At 42.8% G+C, this 27,459-nt stretch overlaps 2 protein-coding genes across 3 annotated transcripts; one reads left to right on the top strand and one right to left on the bottom strand.

Annotated features, from left to right (window-relative positions):
• The first annotated feature begins 1,133 nt into the window (after positions 1-1,133).
• Positions 1,134-8,037, top strand: plscr4.S (phospholipid scramblase 4 S homeolog). The gene is made up of 6 exons (XM_041588994.1): positions 1,134-1,141; positions 1,881-1,908; positions 2,438-2,622; positions 3,432-3,587; positions 6,172-6,333; positions 7,119-8,037. Exons 2-6 carry the CDS (start codon positions 1,881-1,883, stop codon positions 7,152-7,154), a joined length of 567 nt encoding a protein of 188 aa, XP_041444928.1. The 5' UTR covers positions 1,134-1,141; the 3' UTR covers positions 7,155-8,037.
• A 1,117-nt stretch (positions 8,038-9,154) lies between these two features.
• Positions 9,155-25,573, bottom strand: tnk2l.S (tyrosine kinase, non-receptor, 2 like S homeolog). Of its 2 annotated transcripts, none has more exons than XM_018239750.2 (14): positions 25,035-25,573; positions 17,151-17,324; positions 16,242-16,312; positions 15,302-15,493; positions 14,850-15,002; positions 14,430-14,716; positions 14,096-14,222; positions 13,336-13,482; positions 13,125-13,219; positions 12,864-13,028; positions 12,705-12,769; positions 12,251-12,615; positions 11,920-12,015; positions 9,155-11,427 (listed from the first exon to the last, which is right to left on the bottom strand). In XM_018239750.2, the coding sequence occupies exons 2-14, from the start codon at positions 17,311-17,313 to the stop codon at positions 11,302-11,304; spliced, it is 2,052 nt and encodes a 683-aa protein (XP_018095239.1). In that variant the 5' UTR covers positions 17,314-17,324; positions 25,035-25,573; the 3' UTR covers positions 9,155-11,301. The 2 variants fall into 2 exon arrangements, with proteins under 2 accessions (XP_018095239.1, XP_018095240.1); XM_018239751.2 differs by having other exon boundaries at positions 17,151-17,321.
• Between the last annotated feature and the right edge of the window lie 1,886 nt (positions 25,574-27,459).

The raw sequence follows: 27,459 nt of genomic DNA, 5'->3' as shown, positions 1-27,459 counted from the left end.
TGCCAGTATCTCTCCATGATACTGATCTCCCCTCTCTGCTTATAAACAGTACTGTAGTATCTCTCCTGTTGATACTGATCTCTGTCCTGCTCTGTATAACGTACTGAGTATCTCTCCTGTATACTTGGATCCTCCCGGGAAGACAAATCACATAATAAATATTTAACAAAGTCATAACAAGACAAAAAAGGGGGGCCCGGGGGGGGGTGGGGGGGGGGGGGGGGGGGGGGGGGGAGCGGGGGGGGGGGGGGGGGGGGGGGGGGGGGGGGAGGGGGGGGGAGGGGCGGGGGGGGGGGGGGGGGGGGGGGGGGGGGGGGGGGGGGGGGGGGGGGGGGGGGGGGGGGGGGGGGGGGGGGGGGGGGGGGGGGGGGGGGGGGGGGGGGGGGGGGGGGGGGGGGGGGGGGGCGGGGGGGGGGGGGGGGGGGGGGGGGGGGGGGCGGCGGGGGGGGGGGGGGGGGGGGGGGGGGGGGCGGAGGGGGGGGGCGGGGGGGGGGGGGGGAGGGCGGGGGGGGGGGGGGGGGGGGGGGGGGGGGGGGGGGGGGTGGGGGGGGGGGGGGGGGGGGGGGGGGGGGGGGGGGGGGGGGGCGTAAGTTTTGTTTGATCAGAGACAAGTTGTTTGGGTAGAGCTGGGGGAGGAGACTGGTTCATTAGTTGGACAGAGGGACATTTGTGCCCAGTAATAAATTTGACACAATTCCAGGAGTTACGAGAGACAAATCATTTCCTGTTATTTCGGCAATAGTCAGTGCCAAGGAGTCAGGAGTGGAACTCGGGGAGAGCTGCCATTTGCTAAGAGAACATTGGAATCAGCACAGCAGTCAGTATGTTGCAAGTGCGTGTGTGTCTTGTAGATATGTGTAAGTGCTGCTTCAAGGAGATAAGTGTGTCAGATCTAATAGAAGTGTGAGTGCTCTACTGTAAGGGTGCGTGGAGTGTGTAATATGTTGCGAGTGTGTAAGTGTGAGTGTGTCAGTGTGAGTGTTTGGGGAAATTGTATTAACAATGTTACTGCACTTTGCCTGTGTTCTGATTTGAACTCATTTGCCTCTGCTCCAGGGATCGTATCGTCTCTTACAGGCAGGAATGACTCAGGCCTCCCCAGTGTACACCCATAAGGTCTCGGGAGAATAACCTCCTGCAGGTAAAAGTACACTGAACGTATATACATTGGGTCCCTTGTATATGGTAATTACGCGAGGCTCGAAAGGCATTCAGATATGAATGTGAGAGATAGTGAGCGCGAGCGCGTCACTCTAGCGGGGTCAGTTTGGTTTATCCGTGCCATTTGAAGTTTGCTTGTTATTAATGCGGATAAAGAACCTGACACCCTACATACTGTCTGTGTTCCACCGGTATACATTTACTTTAGGTGGTGATATTGGGACCCACGGAATAAGACAGATTTATTGCCTATCAAAGAGTTTATTGCCTGGGTTATATAATCGTCCTTTAGATTGGTTGAGTCTCAACATAGGTTGGAGGGACAGGTGATCTCTCTCTGGTTTTAGTCTAGGAGATACTTCTGGTGACTTAGCTTGGGGGAAGTAAAGGAAATAATATGTTTATACACAACATTAAGAGGCTCAGCATTTCATCATTAGCTGGACTTTGTCCACCACCAATCTGTCCAGGCAGTTCTAATGGTTTGGTGGGACAATTGGTGGTCAACCCTTGCTTGTACCAAAGTTCTTAGGCTTGGCTCCTGGCAAAATTGAGACCTTCTTATGGATCTTCAGGGCAAGGTTCTTAAGGACTTAGCCTGGAAGGAAGATGAGAAAATTGCTGGGTCATTGGAAGTAATGGATTTTCAAGCCTGGATCAGTGGAAGAGAAATAAGCTAAAGCTTTACAGATTTTTGATTTCTTCCTTTGACTTGACAGATGGACGAGATTCGGATCAAACAGACACGTAAGTTGGATACAATAAATGTAGTTGCCATGTCTCCCAGCAAGTCTGATTACTAAAATTAATTTCACGTTACTTTACCTCTTCGACTGGTTCTTCATATGGTCGGATCTTCCATTTTACCATGGGCACAGATGGTCTGAAAGGGTTGTTTCATTTTACTGGCGTTGGGTGTCTGGCCTGTTCCAGTGGGACCCGTCCGTTGCATCTTACAGAAGTGGTGGGATTTAAGCTTCATTTTCTACTTGATTTGGAGTAACTGCATAATTATTGGCTTTTGTCTCTTCTTCTGGAGCTTCTGATGGACTTCTTGAGGCATCGTTCTTGTTGCTTAGCTCTTTCTGCATTTTATTGGCCACTGAGAGTTTTTCAGGTGCAAGGTCTTAGCTTATTGTCTGTCTTCTCTTCTTTATGGTGCAAGACTATGTACTCATTACCTTCCAACAGTTCCGCAGGGGCTGAACCATTGTCCCATTATGCTTTGCTTGTTTTTGCTTGGTTCTTCAGGGCTTCATATTCTACTAAATTGCAGGACACAGCCTAATGCAGAGTTACTGCACGTATGATCTTCTAACCCCCGATGGGGCGTTGCTGTACCGCGCTGAGGAGAGAAGGGAATGCTGTGGCCCCCGCATTGACGTATCAGTCCAGGACCTCAGTGGGCAACATGTTCTTATGCTTCTGCTGCCTTCCTCGTTTTGTACCTGGGAAACTCAGGTAATGCTTCTGGGGCAAATGTACAGATGTTGGCATATATTTAGACATAAACATGACATTTAGTCACATAGAGCAGTGCCATAGAAAAACCAGGGGACAGGATAGTCCCCCAATGTGAAAGCATCATTAGCCACAAATGGACAACTATAAAATGTTCTTCAAAGGGACAAAACACACCCCTTTTCACATGAGCTCTATGAATAGGGCTTGTATCGAAGCCAGTTTCACTTTAGAACTTCCTTATCCTGAAGAACTTTAATGGAACCTATAAAACTAACTGCCAGTGTACTGAGAAGCCGCTGATAATGAGCTGCTCAAAGGAGGCTGCTTGGATAAGGGATGGGATTGTTTGTTTAAAGGCAGATGGGGAGCTCTGGACAAATTGCTCTGTTTATAAAGGGGGGTGGGAAAAGGTTCGTCAAAATAGCCCAAATTCCAAATTAAAGCTTTATAATGGCAAAAAATAGGAAAATATAGAATCGAATTTCTTTTAAGTTCTATTTAGTGTGTTCATTTTAAAGAAGGTGGTTTAAGGTGTGCACTGCCCCTTTAAGACTTGATCATCCCAGAAGATGAGTGAATTACTGTAGAACTGTAGTACAAAAGTGTAGCAGGATCAAGAATAAATGGGGAGTGTCCCCTAATGGTGAAGTTATAAATGTACAACTTTTAAGGGAAAATGTACCCCCTTCCCCCCCAATTTTTGACATGAGCTCAGTCAGTTGGGGAAACACTGCCTGATCTGTTTTGTTTTTCTGCAAAACTCCATTACCATGTTGTGTAACACTGTGGACCTTGATGAACGCCAGTTGCAGGTCTCGGAGGCCTCTGGAATGCTCCTTGGGTACATCGATAGCAGTTGGTCAAGTAGGAACTTCACTATCCTGACGCCCACTGGACAGAAATCCCTGATAGTTCAAGGCCCAGGCTGGGGCGGTGGGTTCATGTCTGATGCCAACTTCCAGGTATGACTTGATATGACGCCCAACCAACTAAACAGTTGAAGACATTAGTTATATGAAGCTAAATTATGCCCATGAGTCTGTAGTACCCCCGGCAGGGATAGGTGACCCAGTAACATAAGTAACTCAAGGCCTAACCCAAGTATTTGGGCTGTTGATGTGCTGGTGGTACAACCAGAAGGCTAAGATATATTGGTCTCTAAGAGGGGACAGAATTGAAAGGATGTGGCCCCAAATCCCTATGTTAAATAACTATTTATCAAAGATATCTATCCCATTACTCATATTCCTTAAAAGTCCAAGATTTATTCAAATATCATATTATCATATTAAAAATTAGACCATTCATACCCTCCAGTACTTAATCATAGGTGTCTATGCCAGTATCACATTAATCACACTATTGAAAACCAAAAAAATCACAGAGGTTGGCCCAATCTCATAACTTTTTGGCCCTACATTCCCAGGGGTACTAGTCCTATTCCCTGTGCCGTGTGTAATAAATCATAACGTCTATACAATTCATATAGCAACCATTAATTATAATGTTCTAAACCAGTGAATGATACAGTTAATATATTAAAACCTCACACGGATATGATCTTTGATAAAAACAAGTATCACTCCCATCTCTGGTATGGGCCCCATTTCCATTGTAATTATATCATAAATATCGATATAATATCTGTAACATTTAAGTGTAGCATGTAACGTTACACTCATAATTTATGGGGTGCCTTTTGTCCCAAATACATTCCGTATACAAAACTATCCCTAATACACAGAATGAATGTCTCTCATGGTATATAAGTATTTGTGACCATACACAGATAAAACATATACAAAAGACTCCCAACTGTCCCTTTTTCAGAGGGACAGTCCCTCATTTGTACTGGAAAGTCCCTCTTTTCTCTGCACTGAACAGCCAGAAAAAGAAACAAAGTTTCTCACTTAATTGGCTTTTAGCAGAGAGCCCAGAACAGCTAACAGGTGCAAATAAGATACTTTGTAACAATTTTGAGACACAAAAAGACAGTTTAGATAAGGAGAAATATTTTCAAACTTTCATAACCTGCCAAATTTTGTAAAACAAACATGGTAATTAGGGGGTGTGGCCACAGAAAGGGGTGTGGTCAAAAAATTGCTGCGCTACATGCGGGAAAAATTTTTTCTGTCCCTCTTTTTACTTCCAAAATGTTGGGAGGTATGAAAGAATGAGAACAAAATGTGGTTAGTGCACAAAAGGATGTCATTATATCACAAACTCCATTCTGTACAGTTTAACAAGCAATCTGTCTCACAAATGTATAACCTCCATGTAACGGACGCACTTATGTACAGAGTTACTTACAGAATGAATTATGTAATAAAGTTGGACATAATATATAATAGTGAAAGTAACTAGTGCACGTCAAGCTTAATTTGGATGACAAAATAGATATTTGTGACAGAAAGCAAGATTTTATAGTACAGGATTCATTCTTTCCACAAAATGACAGTTCTGTTTCACAAAACAGATGACATAACCATTCTGTGAATCAATACTGTCAGTCACATTCCTGAACCAATAAGAACAAAGCTTATTGCCATATAACAAACAAGATGAGAAGTTCCAGCTCTGCTCCACATGCTGTATCATCCCTAAGGCATAGTATGTGGCCTGATATAGAGGCGCCTCTAATGTCCCCTGTGCTGCATAGTAATAAACATGAACAAACCTTTCCTAAAAGAGCTGCTGTTAAACACTACAGGTTCATAAATGGAAGTTCTTACAAAAGGCTGAGAAATACAATGCTGCACTTAATGATTGTAAAGAAAGAAAAGTATGCAAAACATAAATATGATCATTTCAGGTGATATGGATATTCTTATTGTAGTAACCTGCTTGTGTGGCCATTTTGGTTAAGGGCATTCCTGCTGTTTTGCCATTGTCTTATGACTCACTCCTGTTCCTGTTTCCCTCTTCCTGTCTAAGCTGAGAGTAATAATGGGACAGGCCACACCCACCTGCCATGTTGTATTAAATGTAGCAGAAGTTCCTGTGCTTGTCTGGCTGCTTTGCCTGAACTAACACAACACAATCATTGAATCCACTAGCAGCCAGTTTATCACAATTATATCTCGCAGCCTCGCCCCTCACAGGTCTACTATCCCTTCAATAACATCTGACAAACTCTCAGAGACAGTTATAAGTTGTGTCTATAGGGTTGCCACCTTTAGTGAAAAAAATAACCCGCCGGTGGGGGGGCGGGTACAAAAAGGAGGCGGTCCATGATGCAAAAAGGGGCAGGGCTACGCAGCGGGACACAAAAAGGGGCGGAGCAACATCGCGGCAATGTGAATAGGTGGCAACCCTACTAGTAGGTTGCCACCTTTTATAAAAAATTTTACCGGCCCTGTGGCCAACTTTGAAAGCATAAATCATTTGTTTTATTAGGCTTGTGGTACAGTAAGTTCATGTTTATGTTTAGTATACAAAATACAGCATTTCTAGCCTTATTCTATTTTACACTTTAGTTCCCCTTTAATCCATATAAGAGTAATGTGGGAGTGACACCCAACCCGAACCATTTTTTTCTCCTTCCAGGTGAGTATGTACAACGGCCAGGAAGCTTTTGGTTTGATCACTCGTGTTTGGAGAGGGGCGAAGAAGGAATTTTTTAGTCCCAATGACTATTACACAGTCAAGTTCCCTCGTGACCTGGATGTGGGAGTGAAAGCTCTGCTGGTGGCCTGCACCATTTATATTGTAAGTAGGTAGATAAAGCATAACGTTTATATGGGAGATCCCAATTGGGCTGAACCAATCCTTTGGCTATGGGCCAATAATCATATGGGCATCCCCTGGGCAGCATAATAAACACTTTATCTTCATGAAACACTGTATTGTTCCTCAACTGATTGGGCTCCATTTGTCCTACCTTTTGAGCAGATGTTATGGCCACCAGGAAAGAAGACTTAAAGCTGAGTAACCACAAAAGAATAAGATCTAAGGCATAGAAGCCAAGGCTTTTAAAGCTAAAGGCAAACTCCATGGTGGAGATGAATTCTTGACTGGTGGATATAATCTCTGAACCACCCTGAAAATCGGTCAATGAGAAGATCTTCTGGCCACCTTCTTCCTAGGACAGTAGAGAAGGCTGAAATCTTGACTTTGTTTCAGTTGGTTTCTATGGGGACTATCTGTGGCCCCTTTTGTCATTCCTGGGACATGGTATCCTTCATTTCAGCATGACAAGGAAACACCAGTTTATTTTCTTTAATAATCTGACCTGGAAGGATCCATGAGGGACCTGTCAAGCCCTTTACCTGCAAACAATGAAGAGGAGATTATGCGGAAAGGGGTTGGTATTCATTCCTGGAGGGTCTGAGACAGTTTTCTTCAGCCCATATGTGTTTATTATGCTGCCTCCAGGGATGACTGTGGGTAAAAGATCATTTCCACCCTCATTAATGATCAGACGTGTAATTAGGCAGCACTCCTGCCCCCTAGAGGTGGATGTCCAAGCCCAGTTCTTTGTGTTTCTGTTGCAGGATTTTCTCCATTATAGAGAAAGAAATCGCAACTGACCCTTTACACTGGAGAAAGTTCGAGCCTCGGCTGGAGCTCACGGATGGGGCAAATGAAAATACAGGGTCACAACGGGATCATCCCGAACTCCAATCAGATTGCGAGCCGTGTATTTGAATTTATTGTGAATTTATTGGAGCACTGCACCATGATGGGGCGGCACAGAGGATCCCCTTTATTGATTAAGGCCAATTAATTAGCCATTCACTTATAGATCACAGTATTCGTATACACGGAGCTGCTCTCCAGCCAATCACGGCAGCCCAGAATGATCCACCATCAGTTTCCTTTCTATAGATAAGACTTGGGCAATGGCCATGGGCTATTCTAACGCTCCAATACAGGTTGACTTTCACTGTAATGGAACATTCAAGATGAACCAAAAAGTCATTGTGCCTTTATTGTACCACCCAGCATGGCATCAGAACAAAGCACCTGCTTTTCAAAAGCCACTCCTACTAATATGAAGCCACACCCATTATAATTGGGGGGGGCAGGGTCTTTACTTTAAACAAATATATGGTCCAGTGGTCCAGTGAAACACACACACACACATATATATATATCTTTGCACTCTATTTGCATGAATATTTGGGAGATTTCTGCTAAAAAAAAAAAAAACCCCAGCAGCCTTAACAAATATATTTATTCTTGTGTAAGTTTTATATCAGAAATAGAGATCCAGTTTAATTCGATGGGGGTCATTTTTATGTTTATAAAGGTCACATGGTACATTTATTTGACAATTCCCTTTATGTATTTTGCTGTTTCTCTCTGTGTGTTCAGATTCAGTTTATTGTGTGTTTGTAGTGGAAAGTCGTCATTTCTTTTTCTATATTTTATGTATTATAAAAGAAACATTAAATGGACTTTTCATTAAAAGGTTTTTGTACTTTGTAAGTCAATAAGTTCCTCGTGGTTACCTCAGGGGCAGGGTCTCCCCCAAATACTAATGACAAAGGAACATGGAATTATTCTGTCATTCGGTTCATTGGAAGAATAAACAGAATGTTGGGCAGTGCTGCCCCCTGTTGGCCAATGTTGGTAATAAAACCAACAAAAATTAGGCTTTTGCTGAGGGAGGAGTGGTGAGGGGGGCCCAGAAAATTATGTGATTTCTGTTGGCAGCCCTGCTCCCAACTGTACGATTTTTTGCGGGACAGTCCCGATTTTGGAAGCTCAACCCGGGTTTGTTACTGAAATGTCTGGACTTTCTCTTTGATCTCCTGCACTGAACAAAGTACAAAGTTTCTAACTTAATTGGCTTTTGGCAGAGAGCCCAGAATAGATACTTAAATACTTCTGTATCAATATAAGATAAGCAAAGAAGCAATTGTAGCAATTTAAGATAAGCAAACAAATATTGCAACAATTTAAGAAAAGCAATTGTAACAATTTAAGATAAGCATAGACGCACTTGTAGCAATTTAAGAAATAATTGTAACAATTTAAGATAAGCAAAAAAGCAACTGTAATAATTTAAGATAAGCAAATAAATATTGCAACAATTTACGATAAGCAATTGTAACAGTTTAAGATAAGCAAAGAAACAAGTGTAACTATATAAGATAAACAAAGAAACAAGTGTAACAATTTAATATAAGCAAAGAAACAAGTGTAACTATATAAGATAAACAAAGAAACAAGTGTAACAATTTAAGATAAGCAAAGAAACAAGTGTAACTATTTAAGATAAACAAAGAAACAATTGCGACAATATAAGATAAGCAAAGAAACAATTGTAACAATTTAAGATAAGCAGGTCTTTTGGGGAAACTGTGACTTTCAGCTTAAAGGGCAATTCACCTTCATTAGCAAAACTGTAATAACACATAAAAAAACACAGAAATATGTTGAAACTTTCATAACCTGCAAAATTTTGTAGAATGAACATGGTAATTAGGGGGTGTGGCCAAAAAACGGACATGGTCAAAAGAAATTACGTGCGGCAAATATTTTTGTTTCCAAAAGGTTGGGAAGTGCGTTATAGTATTTTCTGTGACTTTAATTAATACAAAACTGAACAACAAAGAAGCCAGACGGGAAATAAATGCCAAGGGGCGACTCCATATTTGACACCCGTATTTGCCCATGTGACTTGGCACTGCTGCACGGGACTGTGGGTAGAACATCAGAGCCAATGAGATGCTTCATTACAGACAGAGACGCAGACAAAACAATTAAAAGCACTAATTGCCCCTCGGTTTAATACAAATTAATCATTCTTGCAAAATCCTTTCAAACTGTATTTTGTGTAAGCAGTTTTGTGCCGTAATAATACAGATTAATAATACAGATTAATAATACAGATACCGTTTCTGCCTATTATTATTATTATATACAATATCACAGCATGACTCCTCCCCTTATACAGGCATCAGTATATACATATACACACAACCTCTCTGCATTCATACAACCAATAATGTACCCCCTAGTTTAAGTGATAAGGATATGAGAGTACAAGCTATATTCTTTATTTACATTATACACTGGGGGGAAGTCTCAATGGTCTATGTGACATCATTAATTACCATTTCTAACTGATGACATCACAAGGTACAGTTCATAAGGATATATTTTATAGGTTGTTCATGGTCCTTGTTTTATAGGGACACAGAACAGAATCAGTCTCTACAATGGAATTACTTCTATTTTATGATAAATATACCGAAATGTTGCAGCATGGGGGGTACATAACAGAGTGCAGGTATGGAACCTGTTATCTAGAATGCTCTGTTTTCCAGATAACGGATCTTTCCATAATTTGGATCTTCATACCTAAAGTCTACTAGAAAATCATATAAACATTAAATCAACCCAATAGGCTGATTTTGCTTCCAATAAGGATTAATTATATCTTAGTTGGGATCAAGTACAAGCGACTGTTTTATTAATACACAGAAAAAGGAAATCAATTTTAAAAATGTGGATTATTTGGATAAAATGGCGTCTATGGGAGACAGCTTTTCCATAATTGGAAGCTTTGTGGATAACAGGTTTGCAGATAACAGCTCCCATTCCTGTATAGTTACTATAGAGCTTCCCTGAATGTGGGTTGTAGGATTTGATTGATAGTCCTGTAGTGCGTGGGGCAGGCAGCTGTAACCAGGTAGATATTATCCCCTCACTCCATGAGTCTTTATGAGGTCAGATGATTGACTTCCAGTAGATAAAATAACAGCAATATAAACATACAGCCCTGTATAATAAACTCTCGGGAAGCAGTGGTATAATAATGTAAATCAGAAGTGTGCCAAGGTACCGCCATGATGCCCCCTGACTGCCGGCACTGACTGGCGGCACTGGCCTCCATCCTTTAGAATCAACCTAACAGAATTTTCAGCCATGTACTGTTTCAATAGAAAGCTTTCAATTCTGTAAAAGGTCCGATGGGAAGTCATTGGGTTGCCGCCCGAGACTGATTCAAGTTTGAGAAGAAGAGCAGGTTCCACCCAAGGAATTGGACTGGGGGATATCACTGGGATCAGGGTTCTGCATTTAAGATTTTAATAATGGTATAAAAAGTTCAAAACCAAGTACAAAATAAGATGTTTCATTCCTAATAATTCGGCACTGTCCCAATACGCAGTTCAGACAGAGTTCATGATGGTCCCCCCCTTCTGTGGCAGAAGAATTGCTCTCTAATCCAGAGGATGAACTAAATATTTATTCCACATGCCCCAACCAATATGGCGGCTCGTCCCATCCTCCTAGCCCCAGCAAGGTTGTTCCCTTTGTCTCAAGATAAAGGATTCATCTCAGCCAGGGCCAAAAGTAGGATATAAGTAAAACATTACAGTCACAAGTGGATTCCATCTAAACCTGAGATCATGGAAACTTGAGGTGCATGACAGCAGGTAATGTCTACACCAACGAGCCCAGTTTCTTGTCCAATGATTCTATTTTAGAGGTAGAATTGCACCAGTGTGAAGCATGGAAGCTGGTTCTCAATAAATGTCCATTCACTGAGGTCAACACAAAATGGTGACTGGTGGCCGATACATCTCCTAAACAGCCCCCCAATGTCAAGCCACCCAAGGAGGAGTCACTTACTCAAGACTCTCATGTTTGGCAGTTGTGTCCTGCGCCTCTGACCACGGTGTTGGCATCCAAGTCAAGTATTTCACCACTGAGAAAAAATAATCACGATGATACGTTGGCCTTACGCAACACATAGCGGGAAGCGGCCTCCAAATTCCACTGATACTTCTCCAAAATCTGTTGACATTCTTCCTTACTGTGTCCGCCCACATTGTATAACTGCTCCATCTACAGGAAGAGATAAGGGACAACATCAGGGTCAGTTAGACTTGTTTTGAGTTCTTCCGGTGTTGCTGAAGTTCAAATAGTTCAAATACAAATATGCAGAGAAGGAATGTTCTAGGTATATAATAAGCGCATGCTGAAGTTGAAGCAAAACAAAATAGCACCTATTACCCATACTTCAAATGATATGCCTTAAGTAGGTGAGCCATGCCTGAATACCTGAGAAAGGTAAGGCTAGATCAGTCTATAAGGGTGGAATTATAGAGTTGAATGTCACCCTTAAGAAGAGGACTCATTTGCAATTGCCAATAGAAACAAAGGAGTAATTAGTTATAATCTGTCTCCAACAAGTTAGAAAATGAACTCAACGGTCTGACTGGCTTCTATTGGTTACTGCACCCCCCAGTGAGTAGACTTGTGGCCTAAGGGCTTACCCAGTTGCCCCTCTCTAAAGCATTTAGCAAACAAAAAAAAAAGAGTGAAGTATTAACTCACCTTGAGTGCTTGGATAGCTCGCCCAACATTCCCCGAACTACTGTGCAACGCCTTCCGACACTCCTCCGTGGTCACTCCATGCACCCGTTCCTCAACCTGAAGGGACCAGAGAAGAGAATGGAGAATTCAAATCATTAATGAATAAAGAACAAGGTTGCACTGATACCGTTCCATTCACAATCCTTGTAGAGGGATCTGAGAGAATCTCAGGGTAGGACCTTGAAGAGAGACTCCCATACCATTCCCTGAGTGAACCTGAATGAATCTTGGAGGATACGGAAAGTAAGCAGGTTATTTCTTCATTGTACTAAATGAAGACTAAAACACCCACCTCCTTGATCTTTCTTTGCAGCTCAATATCTGCAGGAGTTCTCTGTCCTGAACCCTTTCCTCCAGCTTCTCCCTCAGACCCTGTTCCTCCTGGAGTCTGGCGAGGGACACCACCAATTGATTGAACAAGGAAATCAGCATTTGGGACCGGATTAAATCTCTCCTTAGAAGTAGGTCCCTTGGCTTTGGGAAACACAGGAGGTCTCATATTGGAAAGATTTTGGATATTGGGTATGTCACTTATTCTCCGGGGAGATGCGTTGATGGGATGGCTCTCCAGATCATGAGCACGGTTCCTTGTTACCACATGTTGCCTATTGGCTGGAGCTAAGGGATCAGCGATAGATTCAAGGCTTTTGGAGATTCCTAGAAGTATGAAAGAGAGGGAAATTGAAGTCATAGGGGGCACCGTTTGAAGGAAAGAAGCCAAACAAAAATTGGAACTAGACACTCACTTTGCATACCCAGCAGATTGCTTCTCTCTGCTCTTCTTCCTCTGTCCTTGATTCTGTTTCTCCTACTGATAAACACAATGTTACAATCATGGGTTAAATCAAGTCTTGGGGGGGGGGGGTTATCAACAATAGAACCCTAAAGGGCCAACATAAACATACTCATTCTCTGACTCCATCTCAATACCAGACAGCTGTATTAGGCTTGTAGATTGTCTCCCAGAAATCGGAAAGTGGGCTAAATCCCTCACGGAGACAATGGATGCAGGGAATCTCCCCACTTTAAGTGTCCGCTTGTTCTGCCCTCTCCATAGATGTGTATCTGACCTGATTGGGGCAAACAGTAGCAATTTGTAGCCAGATGGTTAGACAACAAGAAGTAAAACATTCAGGAGCCAATGGGAAACGTCTTCTCTTACTCACCCCGCTTCAATAACAGTGACCACATCACCACTTTGCAGGTGGAGACAGCCAGGGTCATTTAACTCACGTTGAATTCTGACCTCTTGGGGACGTGCCTGCAACACAGAAATCCTGTAAGACGGGGTGTGGGAACCACTGAGAGAGAGAAGCCCCAATGTTACAGATGAAACTTTGAAGTGTCAGGAAGGGCCAGATAAGACTTTCTACGTACCGCATTGAGAAGGCCTATAAGTTTGGCAAATGTTGGCCTCTGATCTGGTTCATACATCCAGCACTTCTTCATTACCTCGTAGAGAACCCGGGGACAATCATCTGGTCTCTCCAGCGTTTCTCTGTCACGGTCAATCGTCAGTAGTATCTACAAGGCAACAGCCAGTGTAAAAAAGTAAATAACTCTATGGAACAAATTCAACCCATTTCCCTGTATTTTTACTTGGGGACACTAGTACCTTCTATATAATGAACACTCTGAGCATAAAGGTGAAACCTTTCTTTCTGAGAAAACCCTAACCCTAACACTGAACAAGGGAAGACACCAACTTATCAGTGGTCGAGACCACAAGAAATGTAAATAGATCTCAACTAAAGATCAACCTTCCTCCTCCATTCAAGATATTTTGGCTTTCAGTTAAAACATTCAAGAGGAGTTTTTATTAAAAATGGTTTTCTGAGTTCCACCCTCCCTTTTGACCCATCAAGACCTCAACCAGAGTGGATTAATTGGAGGATATTAACATGGAGGAATACCACCCACAATGCCTCCAAAGGGTCTGGTAGGCAAAGGTAAGTGTGAAGGTTCTGTTTCTTCTCAATGTCTGGTAGGGTAGATACACTATGACTTAAGATATAATAGTGTGGCCACTACTTTTCTTCAATTAAATATTCTATAAGGACAGTGCTATGAATAATTTGTTTAAGGCGTGTGGGGAATGCTTTGGGTGCACCTCAACAGATGGCACAATGGTTGATACCTGTTTCCCATTGAAGCCAAACCAAGGCTCCTGTCCGTAGGTGAACATCTCCCACAATGTAACACCAAACATCCAGACATCTGACTGGTTAGAAAAAGCTCCAATCTTGAGACTCTCTGGGGGGCACCTGGAATAAGAACGGTCATAAAGTCAGTCTTGATTCTCAGGGATCCATATCCCTCCCATCCATAGCTAAATCCTATAAGATCTTCCACCAGGCACTGAAAATCCTATTCTGACTTTCAGTTTTAAAAGCTGAAAACCCTCATCTGTCCATCCCAAGAACTTTTCCCTTTATCTCCCAGGACCTCACTTCATCTTCTCTCCTTCTCACCATGCAAAGGGGATCTTGCGGTGGGCAGACATAATGTAATGGTCTCTGTGCCCACCAAGTGCTCTCATCAGGCCAAAGTCACCAATCTTGACCACTTCCTCACTGGTCAGTAGAATGTTCCGAGTTGCCAGATCTCTGTGGATGAAATTGTGTGACTCCAAGTACTTCATGCCAGAAGCGATCTGCAAGGAGTACTTCCATAGGAGGGGCAGTGAGAAGGAGCCACAACTTCCATAGCTGTTATGTAGGACATCCAGCAGGGAGCCCAGAGAGGCTATTTCTGTTACCTGAGCAAGAGAGAGAGTGGAGATTTATTTGTGGGGCAGTTTTGTCTGAATGGGTTTTCCTCAATGTGTCGCTGCAGGAGAAGGGCAGTTACATTGTCACCCTACAGGGGGAGGGACAACCCAAAACACTCACCATTTTCAAAGGTTTGGAAAGTACCACCCCATAGAGGCGGATGAGGTGGGGATGGTCCAACACGTACATGGAGTTCACTTCCTGCAGGAAATCTTGCAGGGCTTCTGGGTCGGTGCAGGCATCGGATCGCAGATATTTCACTGCCACATTCACCTGTGAGGGGAGGTAATAGAAATGATATACGTATACTATTAATGTTCTGATCCTGAAATTCAGAGCTCCAAGACCAGCATGAAATTGTTCCTCACAAACTGCAGTTTTGCAATACAAACACGTAGGCCATTACTGGGGAACCCCTTACCCCATCTTCAGGTTGGAGAACATTAGATACAGATAGGGTAGGGGCCCTTAGAGGAATAGCCAGAACCCCGACATTACTACCTCAACAATAGGTGGAGTCCCTCCCAGTTATACAATTCTGCCCCCTATCACTAAGTTCATATAATACTTACAGTCCTTCCACTCGAGACTCTCCACTCCCCCCGTCTCACTACCCCAAAACAGCCGTCCCCCAACCTCTCAAACAGGGTCAGGTCACGTTCATTAATGAGACATTTCGTGGTGCTATCAGGTTCCATCTGTGAGGGAGACATCTCTGGGCTTTGGGGTCCTTCTGGGGACTCTGGATTTTTGGGGGGAACCACCTAAGAGATACAAATGAATGTGGGTTAAAGGGTTTTCCACCCAGGAATAAGAAATTGGGACATGGACAGATTATGATGTAACATTCACAAACTCAAAGATGTTCCACAATTCCAAGTTCTTAAAACAAAAATTTCCCTAATAATAAAGGCATAGTGATGGGCGAATACATTTAGCAAGCCTAAATTTGCTGCGAATTTTCGCGTTTCGCCGCTGTCTAAAAAATTCATGAAACTGTGCGAAAATTCGCTACTTCACACAAATTTGGGCGCGCGTCAGATATTAAATTATAAATAATAAATTATTGGGACACCCATTGACTTAAATGCATTTGCCCAAAATAGCCACGCGTATAACAATTTTCACGGGCGTAGAAAATTAAATAAATTTGACGCCGTTTGACTTCAATGCGTTTCGCAAATTTTTCGCCGTTTCGCGAAACAGAACAAATTCGACCCATGATTATAAAGGGATAATCAATGTAAGAAGACCAAGTGGCAGGAGAACAGCAGCCCAGTGTTGCTTTATGGAAGGGAATGTCAAATGAATGACAAACAGAGGGTAATTATTATTATGTGTAATTAAGATAATTGCCTACACAAAGGGGCGTGGTGCATTCCTAATCACATGACTGATCTCCATCTGAATTCAACAAATGCCTGCGTGTGTTTACACATTATTCCGTGTCTACTGAGAGAATGGCATGTGCCGGGCAAGGTGAATGGAGCAGTTACTGGAAATGAACCTCACCTTGTGCATCCAGGATTTGGGGCGAACTGGGGGTTTCCTGCGCTTCAGTGCCTCGAACAGTCTCCTCTGTCCTGAAAAGACAAGAGAATTTCAAGTTCAAAATGGCTCCATGCCCATGATAAGGATCTCAGGGTTCAGGGACCCATATAACTCAAGACCTTTAGATCAGTTGACCTGCAAGTTTAAATGCCCCTGGCACAATAAATTCAGAACAAAAGGCCAACTGCATAAATCCTTGGCAGTACTGGGTCAATGTCTGTCCATGAAGCCATGGCTGATGCCTCCTATTATTCCCTCCAAGTCAACGAGGAGAAGCCCCAATCTACCATATAAGATATAACTTGTTGGTCACATTAAAACAGCCAATGGGATTGTGAGGATTGTGCTGCTATGAACACAAGTGAAGAATGCCCGAGGCTGTGATGCACCAGTCTGAGCCAAGGAAGCCTGAGTGTGCCAGCGAGTGCCAACCAGTTCCTCTCATTACAATATATTATGAGCAAATGATTGACCTCATTACAATGAGACAGAGTCACGATGAAGAACAGAGACTGACTCACGCGGGCACAGGTAGAACGGGAAACCGAAGCTGGTTATGGTGAGAAGGGCTGAAAGGAGATGGGCACAGGCAGGGGATTGGCACAAGACTCACAGAGATCATTGGCTAAAGAAACCAGTGCCCCATCAGCCCGGAAGGAACCAAAACAAACACACCGGACAATTCTATAGTCAGAAAGGCAAAACCAGAAATGAATTTGGGATCCAGACCTGCAACAGATGAAGAACTGATCATCTGAATTGTGCTGAAGGCATAAGGGCACATTTTGGGAAGGGGGGTAGTTGTGAAGGGAATGGGTAACTGTATTGTGTGCCTGAGGCAATAAGGCACCTGTCCACTTCTGCACCCACCTGGTCTCCCCATGCCAATCTGATCCAAATCAAATGGCTTTACAAAATCAAAGTGTCCCGGGCGGGTGATGTTCAGCTCATTGTGAAGTTGCGAGTAGAATTGTTCCAGTTGCACCTCCTTCAGTAACACCAGCAGCCAATCCGTCCCCTCCTCTGTCTCCATTCCTACACCTGCTGAGACATTTGGGCCAAAGTGATGTTATTGGGAGAGATTTACCAATAGGGTATATACTCCACTCACACTCACACTCACAGACCTGGCACCACTACCACTGTGTCCTATACACTGACACTATAACTGTCCTATAGTATAAATGGGATATATGGGGAGACTGTATCCTATACACTGACACACACACACACTATAACTGTCCTATAGTATAAATGGGATATATGGGGAGACTGTATCCTATACACTGACACACACACACACTATAACTGTCCTATAGTATAAATGGGATATATGGGGAGATTGTATCCTATACACTGACACACACACACTATAACTGTCCTATAGTATAAATGGGATATATGGGGAGACTGTATCCTATACACTGACACACACACACACACTATAACTGTCCTATAGTATAAATGGGATATATGGGGAGATTGTGTCCTATACACTGACACACACACACACACTATAACTGTCCTATAGTATAAATGGGATATATGGGGAGATTGTGTCCTATACACTGACACACACACACTATAACTGTCCTATAGTATAAATGGGATATATGGGGAGACTGTATCCTATACACTGACACACACACACTATAACTGTCCTATAGTATAAATGGGATATATGGGGAGACTGTATCCTATACACTGACACACACACACACTATAACTGTCCTATAGTATAAATGGGATATATGGGGAGATTGTATCCTATACACTGACACACACACACTATAACTGTCCTATAGTATAAATGGGATATATGGGGAGATTGTGTCCTATACACTGACACACACACACACACTATAACTGTCCTATAGTATAAATGGGATATATGGGGAGATTGTGTCCTATACACTGACACACACACACTATAACTGTCCTATAGTATAAATGGGATATATGGGGAGACTGTATCCTATACACTGACACACACACACTATAACTGTCCTATAGTATAAATGGGATATATGGGGAGACTGTATCCTATACACTGACACACACACACTATAACTGTCCTATAGTATAAATGGGGATATATGGGGAGACTGTATCCTATACACTGACACACACACACACTATAACTGTCCTATAGTATAAATGGGATATATGGGGAGAGTGTATCCTATACACTGACACACACACACTATAACTGTCCTATAGTATAAATGGGATATATGGGGAGACTGTATCCTATACACTGACACACACACACTATAACTGTCCTATAGTATAAATGGGATATATGGGGAGACTGTATCCTATACACTGACACACACACACAATAACTGTCCTATAGTATAAATGGGATATATGGGGAGATTGTGTCCTATACACTGACACACACACACTATAACTGTCCTATAGTATAAATGGGATATATGGGGAGACTGTATCCTATACACTGACACACACACACTATAACTGTCCTATAGTATAAATGGGATATATGGGGAGACTGTATCCTATACACTGACACACACACTATAACTGTCCTATCGTATAAATGGGATATATGGGGAGACTGTGTCCTATACACTGACACACACACACACTATAACTGTCCTATAGTATAAATGGGATATATGGGGAGACTGTATCCTATACACTGACACACACACACTATAACTGTCCTATAGTATAAATGGGATATATGGGGAGATTGTGTCCTATACACTGACACACACACACTATAACTGTCCTATAGTATAAATGGGATATATGGGGAGACTGTATCCTATACACTGACACACACACACTATAACTGTCCTATAGTATAAATGGGATATATGGGGAGACTGTATCCTATACACTGACACACACACACTATAACTGTCCTATAGTATAAATGGGATATATGGGGAGACTGTATCCTATACACTGACACACACACACACTATAACTGTCCTATAGTATAAATGGGATATATGGGGAGAGTGTATCCTATACACTGACACACACACACTATAACTGTCCTATAGTATAAATGGGATATATGGGGAGACTGTATCCTATACACTGACACACACACACTATAACTGTCCTATAGTATAAATGGGATATATGGGGAGACTGTATCCTATACACTGACACACACACACAATAACTGTCCTATAGTATAAATGGGATATATGGGGAGATTGTGTCCTATACACTGACACACACACACTATAACTGTCCTATAGTATAAATGGGATATATGGGGAGACTGTATCCTATACACTGACACACACACACTATAACTGTCCTATAGTATAAATGGGATATATGGGGAGACTGTATCCTATACACTGACACACACACTATAACTGTCCTATCGTATAAATGGGATATATGGGGAGACTGTGTCCTATACACTGACACACACACACACTATAACTGTCCTATAGTATAAATGGGATATATGGGGAGACTGTATCCTATACACTGACACACACACACTATAACTGTCCTATCGTATAAATGGGATATATGGGGAGACTGTGTCCTATACACTGACACACACACACACTATAACTGTCCTATAGTATAAATGGGATATATGGGGAGACTGTATCCTATACACTGACACACACACACTATAACTGTCCTATCGTATAAATGGGATATATGGGGAGACTGTATCCTATACACTGACACACACACACTATAACTGTCCTATAGTATAAATGGGATATATGGGGAGACTGTATCCTATACACTGACACACACACACACTATAACTGTCCTATAGTATAAATGGGATATATGGGGAGACTGTATCCTATACACTGACACACACACACAATGATGGCATCACTTTCCTTATTAAATGTTTACAGGAAATCAAACTGAAAGTAAAGTCTGTTTATATATAATATAATAGTTTCCTTTATACAAATAGAGAGACGCACCTTGGGCTGTGCCTTAATTGTTAATCATTAAAAGTCACACAATGGAGACACATGACAAAATCTTTTTATTTTTTGTTTATTTGCACCGAATGAACCAGAGATGCACCGACACCCTACAGAATAGCACAGTCAGCGAAGAGACGTAACAATATGGGAAGGGGATTATACAAAAGCTTGAGGGATGTGTCCAACTTCTGTTACTAATTATTACCCCATATTATTATTATGATTATTATTATCTCCTACAGTCCAAAAAGCCCATCAGTAACTTCTAATATCCTTATCATTTACAGTAGGGGGTACATTATCCCTTATAATACATGAGTGATACTCAGAGTTCCCTGTATAACTCAGCCTGCAGCCTTGTGTCTTTATATGGTCACAGAACAACCCCTCAGTGACTTCTAATATCCTTATCATTTACAGTAGGGGGTACATTATCCCTTATAATACATGAGTGATACTCAGAGTTCCCTGTATAACTCAGCCTGCAGCCTTGTGTCTTTATATGGTCACAGAACAACCCCTCAGTGACTTCTAATATCCTTATCATTTACAGTAGGGGGTACATTATCCCTTATAATACATGAGTGATACTCAGAGTTCCCTGTATAACTCAGCCTGCAGCCTTGTGCCTTTATATGGTCACAGAACAACCCCTCAGTGACTTCTAATATCCTTATCATTTACAGTAGGGGGTACATTATCCCTTATAATACATGAGTGATACTCAGAGTTCCCTGTATAACTCAGCCTGCAGCCTTGTGCCTTTATATGGTCACAGAACAACCCCTCAGTGACTTCTAATATCCTTATCATTTACAGTAGGGGGTACATTATCCCTTATAATACATGAGTGATACTCAGAGTTCCCTGTATAACTCAGCCTGCAGCCTTGTGCCTTTATATGGTCACAGAACAACCCCTCAGTGACTTCTAATATCCTTATCATTTACAGTAGGGGGTACATTATCCCTTATAATACATGAGTGATACTCAGAGTTCCCTGTATAACTCAGCCTGCAGCCTTGTGCCTTTATATGGTCACAGAACAACCCCTCAGTGACTTCTAATATCCTTATCATTTACAGTAGGGGGTACATTATCCCTTATAATACATGAGTGATACTCAGAGTTCCCTGTATAACTCAGCCTGCAGCCTTGTGCCTTTATATGGTCACAGAACATCCCCTCAGTGACTTCTAATATCCTTATCATTTACAGTAGGGGGTACATTATCCCTTATAATACATGAGTGATACTCAGAGTTCCCTGTATAACTCAGCCTGCAGCCTTGTGCCTTTATATGGTCATAGAACAACCCCTCAGTGACTTCTAATATCCTTATCATTTACAGTAGGGGGTACATTATCCCTTATAATACATGAGTGATACTCAGAGTTCCCTGTATAACTCAGCACTCAGTTTTGGGGTAACAAATAAATCAGTACAGAGATGCTTTGTGATTATAAGTTGCAATTACACTGAGTGACTCATGTGAGACTTATAATAAGGCTGATGCTCCTTTAACTGAAAGGTTTAGGAAATAAAAGGAGCTACATATTCCCAGGTACAATAACCCAGAGCAGCCAATCAGCAGGCAGGATAAACATCCTATTGGTTGCTATGAGTTACTGCCCCTGTGCAAAAGTAGTGGCTATTATTATATATGGGGGTAAGTGTTTCCATTGTTTCCCCCAGTAGAGATGTCAGTGGGATATTTTAGTTCAGCCACTGCCTGACACCCAGACGCCATGTTCCTTTCCCATAATGCAGCAGTTTTACCCAGAATTATGAGTCAGTGTATATATGTGAGTGTCAGTGTATATATGTGAGTGTCAGTTTATATATGTGAGTGTCAGTGTATATATATGTGAGTGTCAGTATATATATATGTGAGTGTCAGTGTATATATGTGAGTGTCAGTTTATATATGTGAGTGTCAGTATATATATATGTGAGTGTCAGTGTATATATGTGAGTGTCAGTATATATATATGTGAGTGTCAGTGTATATATGTGAGTGTCAGTGTATATATGTGAGTGTCAGGGTATATATGTGAGTGTCAGTGTATATATGTGAGTGTCAGGGTATATATGTGAGTGTCAGTGTATATATGTGAGTGTCAGGGTATATATGTGAGTGTCAGTATATATATATGTGAGTGTCAGTATATATATATGTGAGTGTCAGTGTATATATGTGAGTGTCAGTATATATATATGTGAGTGTCAGTGTATATATGTGAGTGTCAGTATATATATATGTGAGTGTCAGTGTATATATGTGAGTGTCAGTGTATATATGTGAGTGTCAGTGTATATATGTGAGTGTCAGGGTATATATGTGAGTGTCAGTGTATATATGTGAGTGTCAGGGTATATATGTGAGTGTCAGTATATATATATGTGAGTGTCAGTATATATATATGTGAGTGTCAGTATATATATATGTGAGTGTCAGGGTATATATGTGAGTGTCAGTATATATATGTGAGTGTCAGTATATATATATGTGAGTGTCAGTATATATATATGTGAGTGTCAGTATATAGTCAGTTTTCTCCTGAGTGTTTGGGATCTGTTGTCCCTCCTGATCCTGACATTGAAACTGCTGTTTGTTTCCAGGGCTCAGTGACCTTGGCAACCAGATATCAGGTGAATGTCAGGCGGGATTAAGTGAGGGGGGGGGGTATAACTGATAAAGGTCCCAAAGCACCGACATAATGAAACAAAAAGGTGAGTCAAAAACTGATACCAATGGGTTAAACTGCACCCTGATGTTTAAAGGGGAACTTTACTCAAAATATCATTCTAAGCAACTTCCCAATATCCATTCATTCCTCATTCTCTGCACTGCTGCCTCTGACTCCTGATACAACTTCCCAATATCCATTCATTCCTCATTCTCACTGGGTTTATAGTTCTGTGTAACTGTCATTGTGTCTGTCCCTTTCTCTGCACTGCTGCTTCTGACTCCTGATACAACTTCCCAATATCCATTCATTCCTCATTCTCACTGGGTTTATAGTTCTGTGTAACTGTCATTGTGTCTGTCCCTTTCTCTGCACTGCTGCCTCTGACTCCTGATACAACTTCCCAATATCCATTCATTCCTCATTCTCACTGGGTTTATAGTTCTGTGTAACTGTCATTGTGTCTGTCCCTTTCTCTGCACTGCTGCTTCTGACTCCTGATACAACTTCCCAATATCCATTCATTCCTCATTCTCACTGGGTTTATAGTTCTGTGTAACTGTCATTGTGTCTGTCCCTTTCTCTTCTCTGCACTGCTGCTTCTGACTCCTGATACAACTTCCCAATATCCATTCATTCCTCATTCTCACTGGGTTTATAGTTCTGTGTAACTGTCATTGTGTCTGTCCCTTTCTCTGCACTGCTGCTTCTGACTCCTGATACAACTTCCCAATATCCATTCATTCCTCATTCTCACTGGGTTTATAGTTCTGTGTAACTGTCATTGTGTCTGTCCCTTTCTCTTCTCTGCACTGCTGCTTCTGACTCCTGATACAACTTCCCAATATCCATTCATTCCTCATTCTCACTGGGTTTATAGTTCTGTGTAACTGTCATTGTTTCTGTCCCTTTCTCTGCACTGCTGCTTCTGACTCCTGATACAACTTCCCAATATCCATTCATTCCTCATTCTCACTGGGTTTATAGTTCTGTGTAACTGTCATTGTGTCTGTCCCTTTCTCTGCACTGCTGCTTCTGACTCCTGATACAACTTCCCAATATCCATTCATTCCTCATTCTCACTGGGTTTATAGTTCTGTGTAACTGTCATTGTGTCTGTCCCTTTCTCTTCTCTGCACTGCTGCTTCTGACTCCTGATACAACTTCCCAATATCCATTTATTCCTCATTCTCACTGGGTTTATAGTTCTGTGTAACTGTCATTGTGTCTGTCCCTTTCTCTTCTCTGCACTGCTGCCTCTGACTCCTGATACAACTTCCCAATTGGTTGCTATGCTTTGGGGCCTGGAGTGCTAAATGTTGCAGCAGTGCAGTAAGGTGCAGACTAGAAGCATAACACTCAGTGTGGATCAGTTTGGGGCCCAGAGCCCATCAGAACCCAGGGGCCCATTTAGAGAGACTAAGCAGCACCAGAGATCAGGGAGAGTTGCCCCGGGGTGAGGCTGTTGCTGTGAGTGAGTCACTGCCTGTGCACTGCTGTTTCCACCTAAGTACTACATGTAGCGACTGCAGGAGCTCCCAGCATGCACAGCCGAGACAATAGCCCAGCATTCCTGCACCCTCACACCCACAGGCTCCAGCCGATCTCCATACAATAGAGCCGAGCAGCTGGGGAACCCCCTGGGCACAGGGAAGGGGCTTCATTAGCATCTGACCCTGTCTGACCCTTGTGTTCCCACCCCTCCCCCATAAGCTATCATGGAGCTGACCCCTGGGGTTAAAGAGCAGATTCCCCTGTAGCAGAACATTAGGGCTGCACAGCAGGAGGGCAGCAATGCTATGAAACTGTCCCTGTACTGCCACTGCCCTTCAGTCTCTGACATCAGTCAGTACCTCCTCTGCCCAGACACCCTTCCCCGCACCCACTCCATATACAAACTTAATCCTTTCATGTCAGAGAGTTTTCTCCAAATCCCAATCACTTACTTTAACTATATATTTGCCCCTGGGATACCCAGCAGATCCCAAACACACAAGGACTAATGTAAGTCCTAGTCCCAAGAGCTCACAATCTAGAGAGTCGTTTCTATCTGTTACTATTCTGATAATACTGCACCCAGTGAATACAGAGATAAAAAGGCAACTTACCTGCCAGGAGGCCAAAGATCTGAGCAGGGAGATGGGGGGCTTTTTATGGGCGACGCTTGTGAGACCCCCTTTTGCTGAATCTCTCTGTGTCCCAAGTATAATCTCTTTATATCGCTCTGTCCTGGGGCCCCAAGTTAGAGACACTCGCCTTGTGTCCCAGGAAAGTCAGGGCCGGGCAGTGGGTAAAAAGAAGTGTCTCCCTCTCGCTCAGCAGTCTCCTCTGTATGTCTCTCTCCTGTGGCCCTAAGTTCCTGCCCCTTTCTCTTCTCCCAGGGGACAGTCCAGTGAGCAGTGTATAGAGAGTATATAGAGAGTATATAGAGAGTATATAAAGAGTATATAAAGAGTATATAGAGAGTATATAGAGAGTATATAGAGAGTATATAGAGAGTATATAGAGAGTATATAGAGAGTATATAGAGAGTGTATAGAGAGTATATAGAGAGTATATAGAGATATTTGTCTTCTCTGTCTGTCTCTGCCTTTGTTGTTCTGTTCCTGTGCCGCACCTCTATCATGTTTGTTACCTGTCTTTCCCTTATACCTGGGCCCCTCCCACAAGTCTAACAGTCCCGCCTCCTTCCATAGACTGCAGGATGCTTAACTGCTTCCCTGCCGAGAATGCTGCCAAGAGGTTTGTATGGGAGATTTAAATCAGCATAGGAAGGGGTTCTTTACTGTAAGGACAGTCAGGTTATGGGATTCCCTACCAAGAGAGGGGAATGAGTGATTCATTGGTGGGGAGGAAAGGAGATCTCACCATCAGCATAGGAAGTGGTTCTTTACTGTAAGGGCAGTCAGGTTATGGGATTCCCTACCAAGAGAGGGGAATGAGTGATTCATTGGTGGGGAGGAAAGGAGATCTCACTATCAGCATAGGAAGGGGTTCTTTACTGTAAGGGCAGTCAGGTTATGGGATTCCCTACCAAGAGAGGGGAATGAGTGATTCATTGGTGGGGAGGAAAGGAGATTTCACCATCAGCATAGGAAGGGGTTTATTTACTGTAAGGGCAGTCAGGTTATGGGATTCCATACCAAGAGAGGGGAATGAGTGATTCATTGGTGGGGAGGAAAGGAGATTTCACCATCAGCATAGGAAGGGGTTCTTTACTGTAAGGACAGTCAGGTTATGGGATTCCCTAGAGAGGGGAATGAGTGATTCATTGGTGGGCAGGAAAGTAGATCTCACCATCAGCATAGGAAGGGGTTCTTTACTGTAAGGGCAGTCAGGTTATGGGATTCCCTACCAAGAGAGGGGAATGAGTGATTCATTGGTGGGGAGGAAAGGAGATTTCACCATCAGCATAGGAAGGGGTTCTTTACTGTAAGGACAGTCAGGTTATGGGATTCCCTACCAAGAGAGGGGAATGAGTAATTCATTGGTGGGGAGGAAAGGAGATTTCACCATCAGCATAGGAAGGGGTTCTTTACTGTAAGGGCAGTCAGGTTATGGGATTCCCTACCAAGAGAGGGGGAATGAGTGATTCATTGGTGGGGAGGAAAGGAGATCTCACCATCAGCATAGGAAGGGGTTCTTTACTGTAAGGACAGTCAGGTTATGGGATTCCCTACCAAGAGAGGGGGAATGAGTGATTCATTGGTGCGGAGGAAAGGAGATCTCACCATCAGCATAGGAAGGGGTTCTTTACTGTAAGGACAGTCAGGTTATGGATTCCCTACCAAGAGAGGGGAATGAGTGATTCATTGGTGGGGAGGAAAGGAGATTTCACCATCAGCATAGGAAGGGGTTCTTTACTGTAAGGACAGTCAGATTAGGAATTAATCAGATCCAGAAATGGAGTTCGCCCTCCTCTGCATGATTATTTGTAGGGTTTGGGGGGGGGGGGTGACTATATTCAGGGCTTATACACAGTTTAGGGGTGTAACAGCAGACTGTGTGGGTGCAAGAGAACAGTGGGGTTCAGACAATCAGGAGTACAAGTTGGGGTTCAGATGTGAAGTTTTGACCTAAGCAGGTTCTTGGGGCCCAGCAGTGACACATGTGAGTGTATTTTGCACAGGCAGTGAGCGACTCATGACACAAAGTAGCAGGTGCTGAGGTTGGTTGGACTGTTGTGTAATGAAGTGATTGTACAATTCTCCCAGTGCTTTAATCACACTCCCGGCACCTTCTCCTTTCCCTCCTCAGCTCAGACAATAATAATTACTGGAAACCACATCCCGAAAAGTCATTGTTACGTGATAAATCTGTCTTCAGCCAATCCGTGTCCCGGGAATCTGCGGCGTGAGTTTTGGTACGAAGGGAAACACGTAACTGAGATGATTCCACAGTCACATTCTGTACAGCACAACACATACACCTGCACTTTGTATCACTCCCAAATACGGCATGTGCGATTGTCAGCTCTTCTGCCGTCTGGACTGCAAGATCCCCAGGTAAGGGAAGGGTTGCAGGGAGTAAAAA

This window comes from Xenopus laevis, chromosome 3S, assembly GCF_017654675.1.
Source record: "Xenopus laevis strain J_2021 chromosome 3S, Xenopus_laevis_v10.1, whole genome shotgun sequence".
Lineage (NCBI taxonomy): Eukaryota > Metazoa > Chordata > Amphibia > Anura > Pipidae > Xenopus > Xenopus laevis.
The sequence above is the reverse complement of the archived record's forward strand: the minus strand, read 5'-3'. Positions and strand labels throughout refer to the sequence as shown.